Genomic DNA, 25,160 nt, shown 5'->3' with positions numbered 1-25,160 from the left:
GAATTTTTCCAATATAAAATTCCGGGAGGTTGTGATATATTTTCCCTTCCTAATTTCTATGAATTTACCCTAATACGGTGGATAATGTACATTTTCTGCAAAAATGACGCCTGAATTAATGACTGGAGAGACGACCTAAGATATGGGAATTAACGAACTGAAAAGTATGACTCATTAGGAAGAAAAGTTGTGGAAAACTAGCCTCATAAAGTGGTGGAAATTAGCAAATGAGAACAACACAATCCTCTTTTTTTTGTTTTTTTGTTTTTTTTTGCCTTTGCCTATTATGAGAAAGTCTAAATTAATTTATATTTACCACTGCCATGTTAATATAATCTCAATACAACTTTCCATTGCCATAGAATAAGTAAAAAATGATTACACAACTAGACATCCATAATTAAGTTATCACCAATAGCCTCGGCAGGAGCAGGATCCTTTCTTGGAATGATGGAAGCGGCTCGAGTCTCTCAAGATAATTTCATGGTCAATGATCTTTGATATGTAGGTGATAGCAGTGTGGCAATCACCACATACGCGCAAGTTCTTGGTGATTCGGATGGGTGCCCCTGGCCCCCTGCAGGCTGCAGGTGATGTAAGGATGCCATATGCAAGCGCCAACTTCTCACTATGTTCAAGAAGAAGCCCACCCTTCTCTTCATCGTCCACATCATGAAGAGCAAAGCTCGTCTCAGGAACATATCCCATAGCTTTGATGCGTTGAATTAGGTCTGCAAGGATCTCGTATATTTGTTGAGACTGAGGATGAGACCTGTCCCCCACAAAGAAGGTTGCAGTGCCTTTCTTTCCTTGGACCCAACTGCAACCAGGCCTCTTTTTGATCCCTGTATGTTTCATCAAAGATCTGACCCTGGCCACATCTTTCCAGCACCTGGCATTGGCATATATGTTTGACAGCAAAGTATATGTTCCATCATTCTCTAACTCCAATTCTGACAATCGATTTGCAGCATATTCCGCAAGTGGAACATTTTGATGGATCCTGCAAGCACTAAGCAACGCCACCCACACTATCGGGTTCGGCTCCATCGGCATGCCTTCTACGAGTTTCAGGGCACGACCCAAGAGGTCAACCATGCAAGCATAGTGTTCCACTCCAGGAACAACCCCAAATTCCTCGCTCATGCCATTGAAGTAGTTCATTCCCCGCTCGATCATTCCGGAATGACTGCAAGCATAAAGAACAACAACCAAGGTCACACCATCAGGCTCCCACCCCGCTGTCCTCATATCATCAAAGACTTGGAGAGCTTCTTCTCCATGACCATGCATGCCATAACCTGTCAATAGAATGTCCAAGAAACAGTATTCCTCTGTTCCATCTTATCAAACACTACTCGAGCGCGCAGCATCAATGTCTCCAGATTTGGAATACATATCTACGAGGCAATTAGCTACAAACACCACCATAGAGTCATACTGATTGCGTAACACATGACCATGAATTTGTTTACCAAACCTCAGGGCACCCAAACGAGAACAAGCGACCAGAGCACAGGCTATAGTAAAAGCATTTGGCTTTAAAAAACTCTCCTGTCCAAGCATCTTGGAGAAAAGCTCCAGTGCATCATTGGCTTCTCCATGCTGAGCATACCCGCCAATCATGACAGTCCAAGTTACAACGTCCCTACCCTCTGGTGCTATTGAATCAAACATCATTCGTGCTACTTTGGTACTTTTGCACTTAGCATACATGTCAATTAGACCATTAATTACCATTAGATCTTCCCTGGGATGACTTCCCTTTCTGTTAAGAATACATTTTGTGGCATAACAATGAATCTCTATTCCGTGAAGCAATGCTCCCACAGAAGCACATTATTGCAGGAGCAAGAAAGCAGGAATAGATATAATACGTGTAGGTAATAACATTCGGGTCCGACCCACAGACCCGCATTTGCCGAAACACATCCAATGATTCATAATCATGCCCCCTCTGAGCATACCCCGCAATCACCGCACTCCAAGTCACGACATCCAACTGAATCTTCTCTTCCCGCATCTTCTCAAACAAAGCAAGAACATCCTCAAATCTACCAATCTTAGAGTATCCAGTTACCATGGCATTCCAAGAAACCACATCCTTAACCACCATCCGGTCAAAAACCTTGTTTGCTTCATCCATCATTCCACACTTGGCATACATGTCCACTACAGCATTACCCACAAACACATCCTCGACCAACCCATTCCGAAACGCAAACCCGTGAACCTCCTTACCCTGCAACCAAGCACCCACCGAAGCACAAGCTGGAAGAATATTCACAATGCTAACAGCATCAGGGAAGATTCCTCGATCATCAGTCATTCTATCAAACATTTTGAGTGCATTCTTAGCATCACCACCTTGTACATAAGCAGCCACAATCGAATTCCACGAAACCACATTAGATATTTGTGAGTCACTAATCAGATTAGTTCTCATTATGATTCTTTCCTATTCAAATTGTTACAATTATATATTGTTTGTAATTTCTTATTTGGTGATTATACATGTACAACTGTAAATGAAGTTGTAAGTTTGTCAAACATTATAAGAATAGGTTTATCTATTGGTGCTAGAGAAAATCCGGACAGTTCAGTTGATGTTAGTGCAAATCTACTCTGCTAGCTATCAAATATACATGGGTTGCAGAGGACTTATAATGGTCTATTTGATAGCCATATGAAACTTTTTGTTCTAGGAATTGTGTACTCTATGTATTCTAATTGTTTTTATTTTTCTACCATCTCCTTCCGGCATAATAGGATAAAGAATTGAAGGAAACACTTCAAGATATACTTGGAAAACTTGGTGAAGTTTGCACTATTGAGATCTTGATACCAGTTTGCTATTTATTAGATTACTTTCATAACTTGCAACTACAAGGAACTACCCTGTTCTCATGATAACAAGTGAGTTACAGGGTTGCTAGTTACCTAGCTATTTGTTCCATATTAGAATCTAAGAAAAGTGAAGTACTTCATTTTGGAAGTCTGGTAAGGTCAGTTAATCTAATTTAAAAAATTTCTACTTCATGTCAATGGCATGAGATAAATCCTACATTGCTACTGAACTATTTGCTTCATGTCTTACTGAAAGATTACATGTAATGCTGAATTGGATTTTTATTGTCACAGGACAAAACCCAATTGGTATGCCAACACGTGAATGAAAGCACTTTGGATTTGAGTTTAGGCTTGAAGGCGCATGACGAAAACCATGGTCCTGACTCAAAAATTAATCAGACCAGAGGTGGGCAGTAGAAAAGAGAAGGCAAGTAATGTTGGGACAGGATTGAAGGCTGCCTTGGGGTTTTGGGATGCTGAGGACATGAGAATCTGCAAAGTGGCATATGCATGTACTTTACTTTTCATTTTATGCTCCCTTGCTGAGCTGATTGCAGTTTGGTTTTACTGTTTTAGGGGACATGCGATACCTTCTTTTTTTCCCGTCATTGGACAACTGAATATTTTTTCATCTTTCCAGCTTTGTTTGACAACTTCTAATCTTAGACATGGCAGACTTACAAATTGAATGATTTATCTGGTTGGCAAAGTGGTAGTAATTGTATTGATGTTCTAGTAGTGCTTTGCATCATGTTGATGGGACTGACATATATAATTGCTCATCAAGATGGTAATAGGTGAAGTGCCTTAAAAGTTAAAAGTAGGACAAAGGCTTGATGGATTTATTTATAAGAAGTTCAGAGTAAGGCTTTTGGTTAAATGATGGCGATTGTTAAAGCATATGGAGATTGGGCCTTCCGTCTGTTTTAAATCTCAGCAGAATACCATTTCACATTCGAATGTTTCTCTTACATCCTCAATTATCTACCATTTCCTATTGTCTGTTATAAATATTAATTCTTTCAAAATTTTATCATTCAATTCGGGAACCTTGGCTGTTCTAAGTGTTCAATTATTTCCAGTTGGTATACAAGTATGGTGACAATGATTAAAGTTACAAATACCCACTTCATTATCATAATTGAACTATCCCATGCAAAGAAGACAAGCATGATTATTGAATAACTTCAATTAACTGCAAGGCAAGGAGGCAATATTGGGCCTCAAACCAAACGACATAAAAAGAAGTTGAAAACTTTTCGTCATCATTCTTTTGTTGGAGCTGCTTCTTCCTTGGAGAAATAATCGTGCCTGAAAATGTAAAACAAGGAGAATTTTAATGACAAATAAAGCAAATAAAACCACATGTTTAATACATAATACATACTGATCCACCAATTAAGTTAATTTCTTTATGTACAATGACAAATAAACCAAATAAAACCACATGTTTTAATAATGACTTACATAATCCAAAAGAGGCGGCATAGAGAATTTTAATGACCAGAAAAACTGTTGAAAGAGCTGAAGGCAACAATAAAAAGTCATATAAAAAGACTTTTAAGGGTCCTATAACTCCTAATGCATGCATACATATAAAAAGTATTTGGCCAACAAAGATACACAACTATCAATACAGAGATGCATTAGTTTTCTATAATACATAGAAGGCAAAAACCGTCGACTTAGAGGACCGGTCTTTATTGGACTATCTTAAACAAAAGAAAAAATATATATATATATATAGCAGTACAATCTTGAAAGAATATATATATATTGCTCAACCTGAAATGTATTACAACCTTAATGGATTGCTGAAGAAAGATGGAATTAGAAATACGGAGAGACAATTCCATGTGGAATCGTCCTCGCACTTGCAACTCTTTATTGCAAACGATTCGTGCACTTGTGAATGATAAAAATTTGACATGGTGAAAGATGGAGGTTATTGATAAGAGAACACAACTCTTGGTCAATAGTTGTGATTGAGACTCTATAAATAGAGTTCTATGAGAACATATTTCTTAAACATATTTTATTCTTGCGTTAGTCTCTCAAAGTTCTCTTAATCCTCCATTGGATTTCCACCCCAACAGAAAAAATCCTTCTAGAAGATCAATCTATAAATTCCTACACGACTGAGTCCGACTTCGGGTGGCCCACGCTACTAATAATGTACGTCTTGTACCAACCTGCCAATCATGGTTGCGCCGGTCATGAAACAACCATTGAATCCAAGCTCATATAACACATCCGCACATTTTTTACCATAAAATCAAGTATATATAGTAAGCACATAGTTATTATACTGCACGTATCGTTATACCATGTTATACAATGCATCTTAGTAACCCAATTATTAAGTCAATTACCTAGTTACATAAACTGTGCATAATTTATATCAAGTGAACATATTTCTCTTATTAAACAGGTTAAGCTAACAATTAAGTGACATGATCAACGAAAGATATTGAAAGTTGAGCCAACTTTGATGTTGCAATAAGGAAGTTCATCTCTGTTATAGCTGTTGTCATTGGTAATGATAAAGGAGAGATATTGATTGCTTGTGATTGCACTATTGTTTCTGCTTTGTAGCTTATGTCTAGTTCCCCCTACCTCTTCTCATCTTTTGCTTAAAAAAATAATAAAAAAAAAAATAACAATGAAAGTCACGTTTCTTTTCTAAAACTTGCATCCAGCAACTTGTCATGATGGGTACCGTAGTAAAGCTTGACAAAAGCACTTCAACAAATGTGAAGGATCTTTCCTCGGTGCTTAATGCTTGCCAAATATTATCTCAAACACCTTCAACCAACACAACAACCTTCACTGTTTGCCAACGTTTGAGCACATAATTCTTACAGAATTTGAGCGCAAATGCTTATAGGTAAACTAAAAATTTTAATCATGCTTCACCGAGTAACTCCGAAGTTTTTAAATGATGTATCACCATCCCATGTAAACTATTGTTTTAATAAATAGATATAAAGTGATGAGATAGTATCACATCGTTTGAAAACAAAACTATTGGGAAAAAAAAAAAAAAAAAAAAAAAAAAAAAAAAAAATTGAAAAGCCTAGCAGTTAACTTCAAATCCTGGCACTTCCACACCATAAGGAAGCTGAGATACACATACATCTAAGGCGAGCACAGATACTACCACAACAGCTCATTTCCAGTGCAAACAGGGTGGAAATGAGCTTCCTGCCAAAGCAACACCCACATGCAGAGAGGCTTCATGAACGAATTAGGCACGCACAATAAACTTGCAAATTCGAGAATGATCAACTTGAAATGAGCAAAATCCTACATAGGTCAAAATCAAACAACAGAACATAAAATCGTATCATAATGCAGAAAATCAGATCCATCATTAAGGTTTCCTGCTTCTAAACCAACTCATCAACACAAAAATTTGGAAAGTTCGTAAAAAAGAGTTTTGAATAATGTCTAGAAGTCCCAGGAGGAATTTCTCTAGGCCTCCGTTACTGGGTACTCGAACACAACATCTTTGCCAGAAAGTTTCCTGTAGACCGCAGCAAAGGTATCCAGCTTGTACTCGGTGTTGTTTCGTTCCTTAGGGTCCAAGAAAACCTGTCCACAACAGTATGCATGTTGGATAAATAATTTAAGTAAATAAAAAGAATATATCACCAGTATAATCATCAAGCTTGTAAGCTTTCCATTGAAATCCCAAACTTGCAAATGCTTAATCCAAATCATACTTGAGTCTCATGTTCATATTATCACCAGTTGCAAATTCCTTTAAACAATTCCCAACCAGAAACTCAGCCTGAAAGAAGCAATTTCCTGGTTATATAGAGTGAGGTTACCTTCATTATCTTGGATCCATCAATTCTATATCTGACACGCTTCCCAACAATCTCAGCAGGCAATACAATATCCTCCAACATTGCCTCGTGAACAGCAGTGAGTGTGCGGCTGCGAGGCCGTTGAGCAGCAGAACCTTTCTTTGGTGGTCTCACTATCCTCCGGCTGGCAATAAGGACCACATCCTACAAGTTTTTTTTTTTTTAATACATAAGTACATCCTACAAGGTCTTAAAGGGAATAATCACAGGATACAAACCCTGATAAATATAGAAGGAAAACATGCATACATTTTGGGGAAGGAGGAATAAAGAAACCCCAATCACTTTAATCGATTACATTATCTCAGAATAATACAAAATGGTCATACATAATTGGAATGAAGTAGGCCAAGTGGCAAGTTAAAATAACATAAAAAGAAGAAATTTTTGGGCTAAATCATCTGAGTAACCAATGAAAGGGCAAATAAGAGAAATTAATTACAAGGGGAGTACAAGAAAAAATGATAAAAAAGTTCACAAACACTGTCCAATGAAACACAATTGCATATTCTTTGGCCCAAAACGCCAGAAAGAAATTGTAAGAACCAAAATAAACCAGTCTTTGATTACCTTCCCACTGAACTTCTTCTCAAGCTCTCTCACAAGCCTAACGTGAATCTTGCGGAAGCCTTTTCTCAACCTGTAGGGAACATGAATGACAACAGCCTTCCGATTCCCAGAAACATCAACTTGACTGTAATAAAAAAGGGAATAAGACTAGTCACTTAAAAGGCGAAATAGTTTCAACCATGTAAAATCCATTGTCAAATTCTTACATGGCAGAGTTTATGTAAAGATCCTTCAGGTCACTTTTCAGCTCCTGGTTGGTATTTTCCAAATCAAAGAAAGCCTGCAGGAAAGATGATATAGTTCATCATCGCATGTCACAACAACTGGAAGGGATTATCTAGTTCGATAATCTCAGGAATGTCTTATAACAGTCACTAAAAATACCTGAGCAGCCGTCTCTTCAAACTCAGTGGGTTCAGCATCCTTATCTTTGTGGATCTTCTTCCTTGAAGTATACATGTTGACAAACTGGGACTACAACACAAGAATGAGACACATCATCGCAGGCTCGAGTCGAAAATGTTGCTCGAGCTCGGCACGTAGGGTTGAAACCCTGTTTGAGCTCAAGCTCGTCTATTTTGGTTGAGCTTGAGCCCTCAAGCTCGAGCTCGACTAATATTTTTTTTTTTGTAATTTAAGTACATTATAGTTTAATATTTTAATACAAAATCCTAACATTTAAAAAAAAAAAACAAAAACAAACAAATTGACACTGCCTCTGGCAGATTAATCTTAACATTAAAAAAAAAAAAAAAAAAAAAAACAAAACAAAACAAAATCAACTAAACCATACATAATTATGTCCCCACTGGCAGATTAATCTCCACCTCACAATCACCCATACAGAATCAACTAATAGGTGGCTTCCTTCAATAACTAAGCTAATATTGAAACACTCAAACAGTCAAACTAAGCTAATAGTATTTAAGTGCACTTAATAGCAAATAGTTTTTTATGTTAAGATTTTCAAATTTTCAAATTGCTTTGACATGTTATGTGGGGTTTGCTTAAAGGGGTTGTCTTGGTTTGTGTTGGTTCAGTTTCTGTGCTTTAGGATCTGCAACAAATTAGGGACCCAATTTCTAAAATTACAATAAAACACTAAAATAAAATACGCCCAGTTGCAGAAATATGTTTGTTAAGTATTGTGTCTTTCTTGGAAAACTAGGCCATAGAACAGTGTTTGGTGAGGATTTCTTGCTTTGTGAAAGTCAAGTCAATTTCCTGTCTCAACTGGTTTAGAAACTTTCTGCACTGGATCTGAGATGAACTTCCTTGTATCGGTATGTAACTGCTATACTCTAGAACATGACTAATAAATCATAGTTTATTCCAAAAACCGAGACATCCAATGCTAATATATTGTTTTTCATAAACCACTAGAATTCAACCGAAACCAAACTGACATAATTTCAAGGAAAAACAAGTAATTGGAATATAAACTGAAATCCGCCAATCCTAAAATATGAAGAATCCAATAGCCACACAATTCGCATATACAACCCAAAAAAAAAAAAGATTAATTTAACCACCCAAAAACAATAACCAAAACCCAGTAGCCAAACAAGAAGGTATTGTAGTTTTGAACAAAGCTCACCTTCGGAGAATGCGTTACACTGGTTGAGAGCGTCGAGAGCAGACTCGAACGGGTGAAAAGCGGTGGGCAGCCACTGAATCTAAACAAGATGGGCTGAAAACCAAACAAAACAAAAGAAACCGTGAGGCGAGAAAACCGTGAGGACCTCTGAATCTAAATAAACAAAAGAAAACCAAACAGACCTTCCACTGAGAGGCGAGACGGACCGTGAGAGGCGAGGAGAGCACAGAGGCTAGGGTTTTTTTTAGAGATGTATTTATAGCTTCTCCTAGAATTAATCCTGTGTGTGCGTCTGATGGTGAGACCGGTTCCATTGATCAAATCCAACGGCCGAGATTATACTCAATTAAATTTAATCAAAAATTTAAAATTCAAAATTTAGGAATTAGGAATAAAAATTGTGTTATTTAGTATTATTTAGGGTCAGTTTGTTATTTCAATTTCAATAATTGCGATTTTAAAAATTGTGTTTTTTTTAATCACGTTTTTTTCTTTTCTTTTTATTTTAGATTAAGTGATTTTTAAATTATAATGTCAAATGCTTTATGTTACACACACTAATGGTCTATTATCGTATTACATATAATATTATTTAGTTAATATGTTAAAATGTTAATATTTAACACGAGTCAAGTATATAATGTCAATATTAACATATACTGTATTTGTAAACATTTATATACTTATATGATTGTATCATTATATGGGTCAATGTTAATTGTTATATACTTATATTATATGATCTCATCATGATCAAGATTCACCATATATGATTTAAATTCAATTTTTTTTTTTTAGAAATGATTTAAATTCAAATTGTTAAGTTTTTATTTACCGCAAATTATGATTATAATGTATAAATTATAAGAAACACATTAGTTACTTAATTATCCGAATTGTGATTTTATCCATCTATCAATCTACTAGGCAACATTGGCTATGATAGCTTTGGATTTCAGTTTGTGTCTCTTTTTTATTCCAGAATGAGTAGTAAAGCTCTGTCTCTCTCTCATTTTGCATATTTTCCCTTTTTCTTACGCATTGCCACCAATATCACATGGTTATGTATAAAATAGGGTTCTATTACATGAGACTGAGCAAATGGTATCCTGATATTTATGACATGCTAAACTTCTTTAGTTCTTCAGTTTTCATAAGCTTCTTCATAGATGGTATAAAAAATATCATTTGATATGTTGATACAAAATATCTCTCAAAGCCCAACCAGAGGGCCCACTCCAAATAAGAGGCTCACTAAATCACTAAGGAACTAAGCTCAAGCCCCTGCAATATGGGCATGATCGCCTAGCCATCGTTTGGTCTACCCCCAAATCGTGCCGTTATGTACCATATTATGCTAAACTGATAATCAAGAAAGCGAAGCTATTTTCCAACAAACCCAATCTGGGAATAACAAACCAGATTAGGAGATAACTAGTTAGATCGAGTCCAGGTACATGCCAAATCACCAAGCGAACTACCCAAAGAGTATTATGGAGAGAATCGCTTAACCACTCTAACGTATCAAGGGAGTTGAGTGAGATTCCCACAAGGACTCACCCACTCACTCATAGCCTCTATAAAAAGAGGAGCCCACCAACGATAAAAGGACGGTGAATTATATCTTTACTCATTCGCAATTATTATTATTTCTTGTTATTTATCTTATTCAAATTCTCACTCAAGCATGGGAGATGTCATGACCGCCACACCTCCCACTTTGCCGTCTGTCACTACTGATCATTTTTCTTTCTTAGCAGGCCTTTGAATCAAGTTACTATCAGGGTTGACAGCTATCAAGGTTGACAACTGTCCCAACATGATAGATGTTATTTTATTTCAATTGTTGGGCTACATAGCTATTGTTGGTGACACTTTTCCTTGATTTGCTTATGTTTTATGGCACAACACTCAAGCCAATAGGTTTGTTATTTATTCTTTCCCTTGTTTTCAATGGAAATTAAGAGAGAACCTTCTTTTTTATGAGATTTATATGTTTTCTTTCTTGAATCTATGCCTTGGTTTTGATGTGAAGTTGATTCCATTATCATCGATCACAAGAAATCCATGTCTTAAATTTCTGGCTTTTTTTTTTTTCTTTTTTTTATTGGACATTTTCTATGATAAGCATTCCAATGACCATATTTCTTTATTTTACAACATCTTTTTTTTAAAAAAAAAAAAAAAAAAAAAAAAAAATAAAAAATAAAAAAATTCTGCAGGTTCCTCAAGCTTTTTGTAGCATTTTCCAGTTGTACCTATCTAAACACACTTAGAAAGATCAGGTGTATGTGAAGTAACAAGATTAGGTATATATATATATATATATATATATATATGTCAGAATAATCTATAATCTTGTCGACTTGAATTGATGCATAGTTTTGAATGTTTGAAACCTTTTTCCTAAGAGGTGCCAATTGCACCGTTTTTGAAAAGTTGCACCCGTTTTAGTGGTGGCTGTTCAAACGGACAAATCAACTCCTTTTTTATCCTTTTATGAACAAAATTAGTTCCCTTTGGCAGGTTCCTAAGCTTTATTTTACTCTTTCAAACTACAATTTACCCACCAAAAACAAATAAAGGAATATAATAAATCCAGCCAAAGGTTTTAAGAGGAGCATTCTTCTTTCCTTAGTATCTGTTTGGTTTAATGTTTTTAAAATGCATTGTTTAAAAAAAAAATATTCATCTGATTTGGATTTAGTCCTTATATTTCTATTTTTAAGAATAAGGTCTTTAGGTTTTGTCTGAATTTTTAAATAGATCTCTCTATTACTTTACCATCAAAGTTAACAATTAGTCATTTGGTGCATTTGTCTAATTTGACACATCAACATCCATATCAGCACCCTAATATCAATGCAATGTCAGCATGTGCTAAGTCATCAATAGAAAAAGTAAAAAAACAAAAGAGTAATGACATATATAAAAGAGTTAACAGTGTCCCCCCTTGTTAAAAAAAAAAACTATAAACTGGTTTGTAACTAATTTATATAAATCACTCTAACTAATTAGTTCCCTCCTCATGTGACAGTGGGAAGGAGAAAATGGGGGAAGAAAAATGGCTCTCTTGTTTTGACGCAGGTTTTTTTTTTTTTTTTTTTTTTTTTAATCTGGACAAACGTGGCATGTGCCACGTGCTTACTGTTCAAGCACGCCGGTACCCCGGATATCATTACTCGGTTACAAGTGTATTTGGTTGCACGGTCTTCAACCAGTTTTCACCCAATTTGGGCTAGAAGCATTGTACATTTCTAAGCCAGTTCACATTAATCAATTTTCAGCACTCAACTTTACAGTATATAAATTTCATTTCCTTCTATTTTCTGAATGAAAATAAGCATAAACATGCTTATTTGAAAAAACGTGAATTTAAACAAAAATCACGATTTCGCATAATAAATATTTAATAAAAAAAAAATATTTAACATGTTTTAACAAACCTCTTTGCGATTCAAAAACGCAATTTTTAAAAATGCAATTTTTAAAACTACACTTATTAAAACACCAGCACTGCACACATATCGACTCATGCCAACTTTACACCAACCAAGACAATTTCTAATTCGCATCTCTCTAGCCTTTCTAGGAATCCTTAAAAGAGAGAGAGAGATGAATAATGCTACAAGTCTCTCTTATATTCCTCTTAAGTCTCTCCAAAATTTATATGTCTATTAAAATCACCATTTAACTTGTGATTGATCATTATTGGATTTTAATCAAATGGTGATTTCAATAGTCACATCATTCTTGTAGAATTACTCAAGGAGGTTGGGTTGAAAAAGCCTTATGTTAAGAACCCCTTATTTTTTATTATTAAATAATTAGTCATTTCCTTATTAAGTTAGGATTTCTTCTCCTACTAGGATTAGGGTTATTAATCATATTCCTATTAAGAATATGTTTATTTTATACTCTATAAAAAGCAATATAAGTGCACAAAGCATCCCATAACAATTTCAATCAATTGCTATAAGCCTATAACCCGTACGTGTTTTCTCAACGCATTCCGCCGTCACTCTTGTGGTCCTTGGCACAAAGATTTCTCCGCTTTTCTCCTTTCTCCTCTTCCTCTTTCTCTTCTTCTCTCTACCCGACTTGTTCAAGCAACACCTACGTGCCACTGCCTTACATTGCAGGGAAAAGGTTGGTCTTCCTCTATTTTTTTTTTTTCGATATATAATAGTATTTGTTTATTTTCTCCCAATTTTATTGTCGGCTATTTTCTTGTGAGATTTTTTTTTCTTCTGTTTTCCTGGATACATTTAGACATAAAAACTTTTATTATTGATAAGAGAGAAAACAAGAATTGCTTTTAGTACGTACCAACGATAAATATTGTTTTTCTTTATTCGGTTAATTTCAATTGCTATAGGTTTATTAGTTTAATGTGAGTTTTTCTTTCCAGCTATGATCAATTGGTGTTAATGTTATAATTATTACATTTGTTAAATGAAAAATCATAAATTTTCTTCTCTGTCGTAAGAAAAATGTGTTAAAGAAGCATATTTGCTACCTGTGATATATTTAAAGTTATGTCGAGACATGGATATAATTATAAAAGCTTATGATGTGTAGGGACGTTGCTGGTTTGGAATGCTTTCAACCTTAATGGAGCACAAAATTGACCGACTATCCGAATTACCGGAACCTATTGTAGAGCACATTCTATCATTCATTCCCTTGAAACAAATACTTCAACTTACTATATTGTCCAAGACATGGCAAAACGTTTGGACTTTATTTCTCATTCCATAAATTAATGAACATGTGTTTTGGTCAAATTTGTATTCAGAAAACAAGAGGCGAGAGGAGATCAATTATTTTGTGGAGAGAACTTTACTAAGTCGCTATAGGCAACAGCTAAGTTTGAAAAAATTTTAGCTTACAATGCACATTGATGAATCGTATTGTGCTCTCGTAAACCGTTGGATTGATGAGTATGCAATTGAAAGCAATGTCAAAGAGTTGAATCTCTCTAATATTTGCCCCCCTAAATACTCTCAGGTGCCGAAGAGTGTTCTAGTAGCAAAATCAATAACCAAGTTGACATTATGTTTTTGTAACTTGAAGTCATTACCCAATGATATTAACTTATCTTCTTTGAAAAAATTGGTTGTGGGTAGAGTTTATATGGAGGACCAAAATTTTCAAAATCTAATTGCTGGTTGTCTTATGGTAGAAGAGATAAAATTTGAACATTGTAAAGGGTTGAAAAATATATATGTCTCGGGTCTTCCTAAACTCATGGTCATTGAGTTGGTAAATAATTTTGAACTTGAGAGGGTTGAGATTGAAGCATCAACTCTTAAATCTTTACTTGCCCATTTTGTGAACCCATCTCCAATATTCAACCTACTCCCATGTGAAAATTTAAAGAATTTAGCATTATATTCAGCCAATGTGACAGACGAATGGTTGCACGACCTTCTTTCTAAAAACCCACTCATTGAGAGCTTGGACCTAAATTGTTGTAAAATGTTGAAAACGATTAATATTTCAAGTGATCGCATCCAGAATTTGACCTTTAATCGTTGTCGAGCACTGGTTGAAGTTAACATTGCTACTCCTAAGTTGCATAGACTCAAGTATTTTGGCAATCGTATATCCTTTTCTTCAAACACTTCGACTTTCTCGGAAGTTAGTCTCTACTTTTTAAGCAATGCTTCAATGGATATTAAAAAGACTGAATTCCTTGCAAACTTCAATCATTTGAAATTATTGACTTGGATAGATTTGGATGTCCAGGTATTTCTAGTTTCTTTAAATTATTCGATCTTCTTTATTTTTTTCTTCCATAATCTTTGTTACTTTGTACATTGATTTTTAACATATATTATGGTTTTTGGTTTAATTTGTGTAGAAAGTGATTACTCCAGAAACATTGTGAGAAATCCAACCATCCCCATTATATAATGTCAAGAAATTGAAGCTACGAGTACTTACTATGCCTCTGAGATGGCAAATCAACAAAATTGTGGATGCTTTCTTGTGGATTTCTCCTCTTCTAGAGACTCTCTCTATAGAATGGCAAGTAATGACCATATTTAAAAGTATATCTTTCAAGGTATTGCATATGTTTATTTCTTAGAATATAGAAAATTGCTAATAATAATAATAATAATAATATTATTATTATTTTTTAATAATCTCTTTCTCTTTTAAGATGCTTTGGTTTTTCATCTTCTCATGCTTAGTGGAGTTAATTTTGGTGTAGTGGTTCCACTCGTTGTTATGATTGTTATTTATATCATGTGTTCATATTTCTTAATTATGTTTCACTAACTTAGTTCTTTTGGTCTGAAGTAAATTTGATTCGACTCCATTAGGAAGAAACAAAAATCAGGATGATGTCTCACTAATGATGTTACTAAATCCATGCTCGTGTTTCAGTTCACATATGGAGACCCTCTTTATCAAGTAAAGAATCCCAATTGTTGCAAACTTCTTCCAGTTTTATGTTGACGGCATTGTTTAAAAACTCTCGAGATTAAAGACTTCGGACGATGTGCAAATAAGAAAGATCTTGAGAAATATTTTTTTGAGAATGCACAAATATTAGAGAGCTTCCAATATTTTAACGGATGTGCATTGCTTAAATGTGACAAATATCTGGAGCTTTAGAGAATGTGCATATAAAAAGATTCTAAAAGAATCTCTTAGAGAATGCCTCTTTTTTTTTTTTAAGATTGTCTCACACATTGTGAACTTTTGAATCAATTTTGCTAGTGTTTATTTTTACTTTAAATAAATATTCGAGAAAATTGAATGTTTATCTAATAATGTTATGTTCTCAATTTAATTTAGTTACTTCAGAAGATTCTAAATTAATTTTAGGGTACGGATTATGTCTATGGCGCCGCCGCCGATGGAGTTATTGACATTGTGTCTGGTTGGGTTGAATTAATTGATGTTCTCAATCTAATTTTCATCTAATTTGGTATATGAATATACAAACTATGTTATTTATGTTAATAATGTTGTTTATGGTTCAACAATATTTCACATTATTTCGAGCTGCAGGAGCGTGAACCCAACATGACTCTCTTAAATTATCTTAATTCACAAACAAGATCAAGCAAATGAAAGCAAGCATGGGGTAAAAAAACGAAAGAATATAGAAAAAAGGGTAAAACATAAAAACAGTGATGTTCTTTATTACAAACTTTTTAAAAACAGCTTATTTGGATCAATGTTCTTTGTATCATTCATCCTAAAAACTTTTTAGACAGCTTATTTGGTCGATTGACTTGTATGCATTAGCCTCTGGATTCATAGGTTCAAGAAGTTGCAAGAGGAAACATCTTTTCAACCAAAGAGATCGATGTATATAATGGAATCTACATTCATGACTAACTGACTAAGAGAAGAGACCTTATAATGTATGGAGAAGATCTGTTTTGCATAGCATTCTCTTTTTTGGCAAGTATGTTACATGTACTGCAACTACTATAATGTTATAAATGCTAGACGAAGAAGGCATTAAAACAAGAGTTCTAAGAACTCAAAGAGTTAAAAGATGGTTTGTGTAAATGAGATTTATTAGACCAATGACTCAGTAGGAAGAAAAGAGTTGTGGAAAACTAGCCTCATAAAGTGGTGAAAATTAGCAATTGAGAACAACATACGATCCTTTTTTTCTTTTTCTTTTTTTGCCTTTGCCTATTATGAGAAAGTCTCAATCTATATTTACCACTGCCATGTTAATCTCAATACCACTTTCCATTGCCATAGAATAAATAAAAAAATTATTACCCAACTAGACATCCATAATTAAGTTATCACCAATACGCTCTGCAGGAGCAGGATCCTTTCCTGAAATGATGGAAGCGGCTCGAGTCTCTCAAGATAATTTCATCGTCAATGATCTTGGATATGTAGGTGATAGCAGTGTGGCAATCACCACATACGCGCAAGTTCTTGGTGATTCGGATGGGTGCCCCTGCAGGTGATGTAAGGATGCCATATGCAAGCGCCAACTTCACTATGTTCAAGAAGAAGCCCACCCTTCTCCTCATCGTCGACATCATGAAGAGCAAAGCTCATCTCAGGAACATGCCCCATAGCTGACAATAGAGATGTCATGTTATCAAACACACTCAAGCAGCATCTATGTCTCCAGATTTGGAATACATATCTACGAGGCAATTAGCTACAAACACCATCATAGGGTCATACTGATTGCATAACACATGACCATGAATTTGTTTACCAAACCTCAGGGCACCCAAACGAGAACAAGCGACCAGAGCACAAGCTATAGTAAAAGCATTTGGCTTTAAAAAACTCTCCTGTCCAAGCATCTGGGAGAAAAGCTCCAGTACATCATTGGCTTCTCCATGCTGAGCATACCCGCCAATCATGTCAGTCCAAGTTACCACATCCCTACCCTCTGGTGCTATTGAATCAAACATCATTCGTGCTACTTTGGTACTTCTGCACTTAGCATACATGTCAATTAGACCATTAATTATCATTAGATCTTCCCTGGGATGACTTCCCTTTCTGTTAAGAATACATTTTGTGGCATAACAATGAATCTCTTTTCCGTGAAGCAATGCTCCCACAGAAGCACAACCTGAAAAATATGACTATAACTTTTTTTAATAAGTCAAAAACAATATATTTTAATATAATTATAGAAAATATTTTATGAAAATTATTTTACGGCAAAACAAACGGAGTATAAATTTACTTTTTTTCTTTTTAAAATTGCAACGTAAATGTGTATTCTAAACTAGTTTGTAGGATTCCTTATAATTAAACTAGTTAATTTCTGTATTTCTCTATGCACTTCAAAATTGACGTAAAATATATGATTCTTTTAATTAAATGCTTATAATATTTTTAGATATAAAACTTATGTAATAATTATTTAAAAACTCGAAACAATAAAGATTATTATTATTATTATTATTATTTTGACATATTATTAATATTATTTAACCTAACAGTATATACAGATAAAGAATTCACCCCATACATGATACATACATACATGACACAGAAACAGACTAACAGTAAAAGTAGGAGGAAAAGAAGCAGATATAGACAAACACGTGTAAATACTAGTCTCTTCGCCTGGGATTTTTTGTTTTCTGCCGCTCCCTTCTTCTTCCTCAGGCCAAGCTAAAAAAGATCTCAGCTTCATCGACCCAGACGACGGAGCTTCACGTTCAAAGTTCAAAACCCAAAAAAAAAAGCCCCTCTTCTGCCGCTCCCTTCTTCTTCCTCAGGCAAAGCTAAAAAAAATCCAAGCTTCACGACCCAGACGACGGTGAGACTAACACGTCGTCGAATGGGTCCCCGAAGGGCGCCGTACGTGGTCTACCTGGAGAGAGAGAGAGAGAAATCAATGTGAAATAAGAAAAAGAATGAGGAGAATCATGAAAAAATAAAGGTACGCATACGACACATTTCTTTTTGGGTATAACGAAAACCCCTTTTCTTTCGTGATTTGTCAAAAGATATCTAATTTCATTTGGCTGATTGTGTTCTTATTAGTAGGGAAGATGTTTTTCAAATTAAATTAACCACCTATAGATTACCAATCGCCCACCGAGTCGAAATTAACTACCAACCGTTTTTGTGAGTATAGAATTTTTATATGACGTCGGTTTGGTTCGGGGTCAATGGGAATAAAATTATTTTTTTCCGTTAAAGGTACTGGTTTGGTTTGCATAGTAAAACGGCGTCGTTTTGATATATATATTTTTAAATTAATTGAAAATCAAAACCGCGTCGTTTTAAGCTTGAATATAAACTACTTTCATTTGAACGCTAATCAGTAATCCCCAACTCCTCACGCCTGTTGCCCTCTACACTCTCCAGTCTCCTGCGGCCCTGCCTCCTAACTTGCTCTCTCACGCCTCGCAGCCGTCTCTCTCCGGCTGCCTCTCTCTCTCTCTCTCTCTCTCTCTCTCTCTCTCTCGCTTTCTCGTTGCAAGCGGCAAGCCGTCGTGTCTCTCTCTCGTCTCCCGTCGTGTCCGGTGGCTTAACTTCACCGTTGTCTCCCTCGCTTTCTCGTTGCAAGCGGAAAGCCGTCGTATCTCTCTCTCGTCTTTTCAGGTATAGATTTTTGAGTTACTTCATTTTCTTTGATTTTTATTTTTTGAACTGATTGAGGGTTTAGATTTTGATTCTTTGATTTTGAACACTTGATTCTTTGATTTTGCATTTATTTTCGAGTTTTTTTTTTTTATATTATTAGGATTTAGGAATACTTAGGAATGAAAATGATAGATTTTTAGTTTTTTACGCAACCTTGATCTGATTTACGCTACCTTGATTTTTCCTGCAAATAAATTTTCTTCTTTTGGATAAGCATTTGCTAATTGCTGTAATTATTCTTGAAATTTGTATTGCTGTTGGGCCCTTGTTTTTCTTCTCTGTTTGTGTCAGGTTTTGGTTGTTTAGGACCTTTAGGTATGATGTATAGGCTGGGTGCATGGGGTGCATTCGTTGGCTTTTTTCTTTTCAGAAGATTGATTGTTGTTTCATTAAGTTTTTTTACATCTTATATTCTTATTGCTTTCTTACTTGACATTACTTATTTGTGGTCTTTTACTCTTTTATATTGATCATTATGTTTATGTTTTGATTTGTTTGATTATTGAAGGAAGAAAATTTATGGAATTGAAGGTAATCCATGTTGGAGGTGGCTTAGTTGAGACTTTATTTATCATTCTTTGATGGATTATAAGTTTGCCAAGGTTTGGGATTTCTCTGAATCTACCCATTTTTGTCGGTTCTATGTAGATAATCAATTTTATATCCTTCAATTTTCCATTAAAACAAAAGTTTCAAACTGTTTACTTATTATTTGAAGTTCTTTCTGAAAATATATGTGAAAATACATATATTTTGCTTTCGTTAAAGCTTGTAAGTTTGTAACCAATTTGTGAACTGCATACCAATTTAAAACCATGAGAACAGAAAGAACTTTACACTCTAGGACTGAACAGAAAACCAATTTAAAACCTTCATTAAAGCTCTAGGCCTGTACAGTAAATTTGTTATTTAGCCCAAAAAACATGTTCAATAAGTTATTTTGGCCCAAAAAATAAATTTGGGCCCTCAAGATTGATCTTAGCCCAAAAAAACATGTTCAATAAGTTATTTTAGTCTTTTTAGCTCCCCCCAAAAAAAATTGGGCTCCCAACAAACCAATTTTTGGCCCATTTAAAAATAGCGTTGGCCCATAAAAAGGCCCAAGTTTAACTGATTAACCAACCGAAATTAACCAACTACCAAAATTAATTGAAAATTTCGAAATACTTTGTTATTGAAATGCAATCGGTGAATTAACCGATAATTTCTGTTAACCGACCAAAAATAACTTTTCCGAACCGAACCGAACCAATACCCACCCCTAGTCAAAATGCCTGAGTGAGATGCAGTTTTGTTTTAGTTAGATAAAGTTTCTGTAGATTCTATTATTTGAATTAATTTTCTCAGGAATTGTACATATCGTGCTATTGCAAACTAATTTCATTTTATCTTGTAGGTTGTTGTTCCCCAACAATGGACTTGTCATCGGAATGGAAGGCCCTCTTCCCAATCTCCACAGTGCACGCCCCTCCACTCCTCCTCTCCGGGCCTTCCTCCAAGCCCATCCTCGGCCCTCTCCTCTTCAACCCTATCCCCCAAACCCTAACCCTCCTCTTCTCCTCCCCTTCTCTCTTCTCCCACTCTCTCCCCCCTCCTCTCCACCTCACTCTGCCCAGATTCCTCCACGCCTCGTCCTCTCTCCCCCCCTCTACTTCCTCCTCCGTCGCGTCCCTCGTTGGCCCCCTCCATCCACAACCGCCTCTCCTTTCTTCAACTTCCCTATTCCAACTCTCTCCTCATCTTCTTTCCAACCGGTGCCAACTCCGAGCAAGTCGGGTTCTTGAAGCTGTCCTTGAACAATTCAGGGTCGGGTTTCGACATTCAGGCCAATAAAAACGGTAATGTTTTCAGGGAAAGGACCGGGTTCGAGTATCAGATTATCAAGATCTCGGTCAACCTGGCGGTTGGTTCCGATGCGATTCTGGCAGGTAATTCGGGTTCCTTTGTTAGTGTTGGGTATGTGATGGCTTCTACGTTGTATTCTGTGCATTGGTTTGTTGTGAAGGTTAAAGGGCTTGGTTTGAGTCCGGAGAGGCCGGGTTTGGTTTGTTTGGGGAGTAAAGTGTTTAAGAGTTGCTCTGTTGTGTGGGCTTGTTGGAGTCCACATTTGATGGAGGAGAGTGTGGTTCTGTTGGAGAGTGGCGAATTGTTCTTATTTGATTTGGAGTCTTGTTCGAAAGCTGGTGCTTCGAATGCACATTTTAGAGGGACTAGGTTGCGGGTTCTGTGGGATGATGATTCAGGGGCTCATAAATGGTTGTGTTGTGAGTTCAGTTGGCATCCTAGGATTTTGGTTGTTGTGCGGTCCAATGCGGTTTTTTTGGTCTATTTGAGGTTTGATGAATGTGTTGTGAGTTGTTTGGCCAAGGTTGAGATGTTGAGATTGTATGCAAATGTTAAAAACGAACAGTTCCTTACGTTTACGATGGTGGATTGTGATCATTTTGTTTTGTGCTGGCTTCGGATAGTTTGTTGATTCTTTGTGATGTGCGGAAGCCGATGGTGCCGGTGTCGCAATGGGGTCATGGTCTTGATAAGCCTTGCTACATTGATGTGTTTCAATTGACAGAATTGAGATCAAACTCGAGGGATGATACATATAGGTGGGCTTCAGAATCAGGTTTTTGCATTATATTGGGATCTTTTTGGAATTGTGAGTTTAATCTCTTTTGCTATGGACCTACTTCACCAGCCCCCAGAGATTGCATTGCTTCTGAAGTTTTGAAAACTGTTTATGCATGGGAGCTCCCTTCAGATCTCTTATTGTCAGGTCATGATTGTCGGTGTGGAAGCTGTCTCATAAGAGAGGAGATTTTGAAGGATGATCTTCCTGAATGGATTGATTGGCAGCAGAAGAAAGAAATAGTTTTGGGTTTTGGCATCCTAAACAGAGGTTTATCTTCGCTACTTTGTGGGTCAGATGAATTTGGTGGTTTTACACTGATAAGGCTTATGTCTTCAGGGAAACTTGAATTACAAAGATATTGTGCCTCGTGGGATTCTGTAAAGAAGTTGAAAGAATTTCATAGAGAATTGTTGCATTTTGAAGACAATTTTCTCTATATTCAGGAAGACGAGAAATACAGATTTCCCAGAAGATTTAAGTACCTGAAACTCGATAACCTCTTTTCATATATAAATGGTAACCTTAGTAAAGTTCTAGGTTCAAAAATGAAAAAGCCTCCTCAAGAGAAGAACTCATTTAGTACAGAATCTCATGAAATTTTGTGCGAGAAGTTGAAGGCTTGTGGGTTTGGTTGATTGAGATCATCTCCTGGAGTTGCTGTTGTTTTAAATGGCATCAGTTCGCCAGCAAGCATCCATGAGGTTGCTTTGAGGAGATTGTGGGCAGGACTGCCAATGGAACTATTGCAGCTGGCCTATTCCAACTACTCAGAGTTCCTTGAAGTACTTGTGGACCAGAAAAAGGTAGCTTTGGAGTTTCCAGTTGTTCCAGACCTACCTCAGTTGCCACCTTTCTTCTTAAGAAAGCCTTCATGCCGTAGCAATAAGTGGTCACAGAAAGTGCAGCGAGATGATGCTCTTGTGGGTCCAGTTCTTCCTCTTCCTGTTTTACTTACACTTCATGAATATCGAAACGGCTATTCTGATATGGAAGAAGCAGGTGGATTTTCATTAGAGAGGGAACTTAACCTGCGATATGATGAAGTTAAGGAGGTGGCCAGTGAAATGGCTGTGTCAGATTCTGGTGTTGAGCTTCATGATGACCCTGCCGTCTCCCTTGCTGATGACACAGAAGATATGTGGGGCACCTCTCAAAAACCAAAACCTTTCTGTTTTTACCATCCAGTTGCACTTAAGTGCTCTACCATGGATCAAGGGAAGGGAAATGTCTTTGGGGACAAGAAATTTGATATCATGATTTTTAAAGTGCCTGAGAAGAAGCAAGTTCCTAATGGAAACATTTCCGATCCATATAAAAGTTGTAACGATCTAGGCATTGTCTTGGAGAGAGACTTGGAAACTGTTGGACCAGAACTGTTTGATGAGCTGTGCTCCAGTGAGTTGCGGTTTGATGCTTCTGTTAAGAACTTTGGGGCAAAAGAATTGAAGGCATACAATGTTTTGAAGAGACAATGGTCCAAATGGCAAGATGGTTTTAACTTATATCAGGAATTTTGCAGTCCGACTAAATTCGAAAAGCATTCTACATGATTCTTTGGTTTTCTCCCCAAATTTTGACACATTTAAGACCTGTTTGCAAGTTTTGTTCTCTCATGGTTCTCTTTGTTTTTATCTAGGAAGAATGAAGAAAGATTACATGTGATATGAAAAAGCTAGAGAAACTACTTTCTATGTGATTTAGCGAATGCCCGTTTCAAAAATGAATGTGTCTATGTGATTTTGTTAATGCCTAGTTGAATTCGAGGGTTTATATGCAATTTGAGCTAATATGAGACAATTGAACTTGCAGTTATCTTCTATAACTAATTGCAGTATCCTGTTATCTTCTCTTATACCACCTACTCAATGCTGGTTCTGGTTCTGTAATGTCAATGTGCTGTAAGCGAACTCCACATAAGCTATGTTTTGCATATTCAGCTCAATTATGCGTGTCATGGGTTGCTCAGATAGCTATGACTTGTCTCAAGTTTATGTGACTTAGTACCAAAAGCTGCTTCAATGGCTAATACTTTGTGAGCTTATGTAGAAAACAATGTTACCATATTAGTTGATTTGCAGGCAGTGAAGTCATTAAAGTAGGATTAACTAATTGGTAAAGATTAGCACTACATGAGATGCCCTTTTCTGAACTCGTTAGAAAGAAAATTTAATTTTGGTCTTGGATTAAGATTTATTTCCTTTTACATTGATTTTAGTAACATACTTGCATTTTTTTGATAGGTCCTTCCATATTGTTTGTATAATTTATAGTAGTGATTAATTTGTAGTTCAGTTAATCATGTCTAGCTTGTTTGTGAAATACAGTTAGAAATGTAGTTTCTCTCTTTTGATGTTGCAATGAGGATCTTTTATGATGTTATAGACATTGTGCTCTGGCCGACCTTTTGCTTTTAGATAAGCATGCGAATAATCAATCTTTGAGATATGAGTCTCTCATTATTGGCTTCTTTGTTTTTGTTTTGTGTTTCTTCTATACTTAATGAGCAGACCGAGAAAGCAAAACTTCCAAGAATAGAGCTTAGGGGCCTTCTCAGCTAAGAGGAAGATCAGAGTGAAGCTGGAAAGAGGATAAAAGTGTTCCGACTTCATCTGTGTTGACTTGTGTTGTCATGCTCCCTCATTTGCAGTCGGTCCCACAGTATCTTTGAGTGGCTTTCACACAAACTTTCTCGAGCTGTTTGCATAAACATAATAAAGCATGTAACTAGATTTCAGTTGTGTACTGTCTAACAGCTTTTGTAAGTAGATTTTGTTGTAGTAAGCCACCAAAAATATATGAATTGTTCAGCATAACTCATCTTTTTCAATCTTCTTGACAATCTTAATTCTCAAGTGAAAATTTAGAATTTTCCTTCTTCTAGTACAAAAAAGTTCCCAACAGCCTATTCCAAGCAGGTTGTCAAATTGGTTGGAGTCACCACTCCTAATGAAAGTTTTTTGTTGACAAAAGAAACAAAAAAAATTAATGAGCGATTTTTGATGTTTATAATTTTGGTAGTCTTGCCTTTTAATTGTTATGATTACTACTAACTTTTTGATGCCGAGGATTTCAAATGAAATGGAAAGGAGCCGACTCCTTATTCAAGTACAACAATACAACCAATTTGACAATAAGATTGGTTCAAATCATTCACATAAATGGTCAGAATGAGCTGTTGATATTCAAGTATGGTAATAACATTACAAGTTTATGTCTATAAAGTATGTGATTTCAGTATAAGCTTTGGTATGATGTGCCATTAAGTGAGTTTGTAATTTTAAAAAGAAAAGAAAAAATTTATAAATGGTAAAGTTTCACTATGAGTAGTAGCACCTATGCGGAAAATAATATATATATATATATATATATATTTTAAGTTGGAGCATGACAGGCGAAGCACAATGAAGACCCAGGAGCTCAATTAAATGCATCGCTATGGTCATTGCTATAAATTTTTTTAACTTCAATGATGACATGGCATTATGTGTTTAATGACGTGGCATGCCAGCGAGTTTAGTATCTGAGTAGACAT

At 35.9% G+C, this 25,160-nt stretch overlaps 1 protein-coding gene and 3 pseudogenes across 2 annotated transcripts; 2 read left to right on the top strand and 2 right to left on the bottom strand.

The window, feature by feature from the left end:
• Nucleotides 1-408: 408 nt before the first annotated feature.
• LOC148584364 (pentatricopeptide repeat-containing protein At5g16860-like) lies at nt 409-2,446 on the bottom strand (annotated as a pseudogene).
• A 3,643-nt stretch (nt 2,447-6,089) lies between these two features.
• Nucleotides 6,090-9,110, bottom strand: LOC132185741 (small ribosomal subunit protein eS7). The gene is made up of 7 exons (XM_059599517.2): nt 9,072-9,110; nt 8,890-8,982; nt 7,677-7,766; nt 7,499-7,572; nt 7,293-7,416; nt 6,684-6,866; nt 6,090-6,444 (listed from the first exon to the last, which is right to left on the bottom strand). The coding sequence occupies exons 3-7, from the start codon at nt 7,749-7,751 to the stop codon at nt 6,325-6,327; spliced, it is 576 nt and encodes a 191-aa protein (XP_059455500.1). The 5' UTR covers nt 7,752-7,766; nt 8,890-8,982; nt 9,072-9,110; the 3' UTR covers nt 6,090-6,324.
• A 4,393-nt stretch (nt 9,111-13,503) lies between these two features.
• On the top strand, nt 13,504-15,516 carry LOC132185425 (F-box/FBD/LRR-repeat protein At4g26340-like; annotated as a pseudogene).
• Nucleotides 15,517-18,695: 3,179 nt separating this feature from the next.
• Nucleotides 18,696-23,178, top strand: LOC132184943 (uncharacterized; annotated as a pseudogene). Its single transcript, XR_015912781.1, has 2 exons — nt 18,696-18,960; nt 20,399-23,178. The product of XR_015912781.1 is annotated as an uncharacterized LOC132184943 (transcript).
• The last annotated feature ends 1,982 nt before the right edge of the window (nt 23,179-25,160 follow it).

The sequence above is a fragment of the Corylus avellana genome, chromosome 7 (genome assembly GCF_965113065.1).
Source record: "Corylus avellana chromosome 7, dhCorAvel1.hap1.2, whole genome shotgun sequence".
In the NCBI taxonomy this organism is placed as follows: Eukaryota; Viridiplantae; Streptophyta; class Magnoliopsida; order Fagales; family Betulaceae; genus Corylus; species Corylus avellana.
This window is presented reverse-complemented; position numbering and strand designations above follow the sequence as displayed.

Bases quoted from the DNA above. Each gene is read 5' to 3' on its own strand.
- LOC132185741 (XM_059599517.2), bottom strand. From the start codon at position 7,751: ATGTATACTTCAAGGAAGAAGATCCACAAAGATAAGGATGCTGAACCC. The intron at 6,867-7,292 runs GTAATCAAAGAC...AAAAACTTGTAG, and splicing joins AGAAGAAGTTCAGTGGGAAG to GATGTGGTCCTTATTGCCAG. The intron at 6,445-6,683 runs GTAACCTCACTC...TGTTGTGGACAG, and splicing joins ATGGATCCAAGATAATGAAG to GTTTTCTTGGACCCTAAGGA.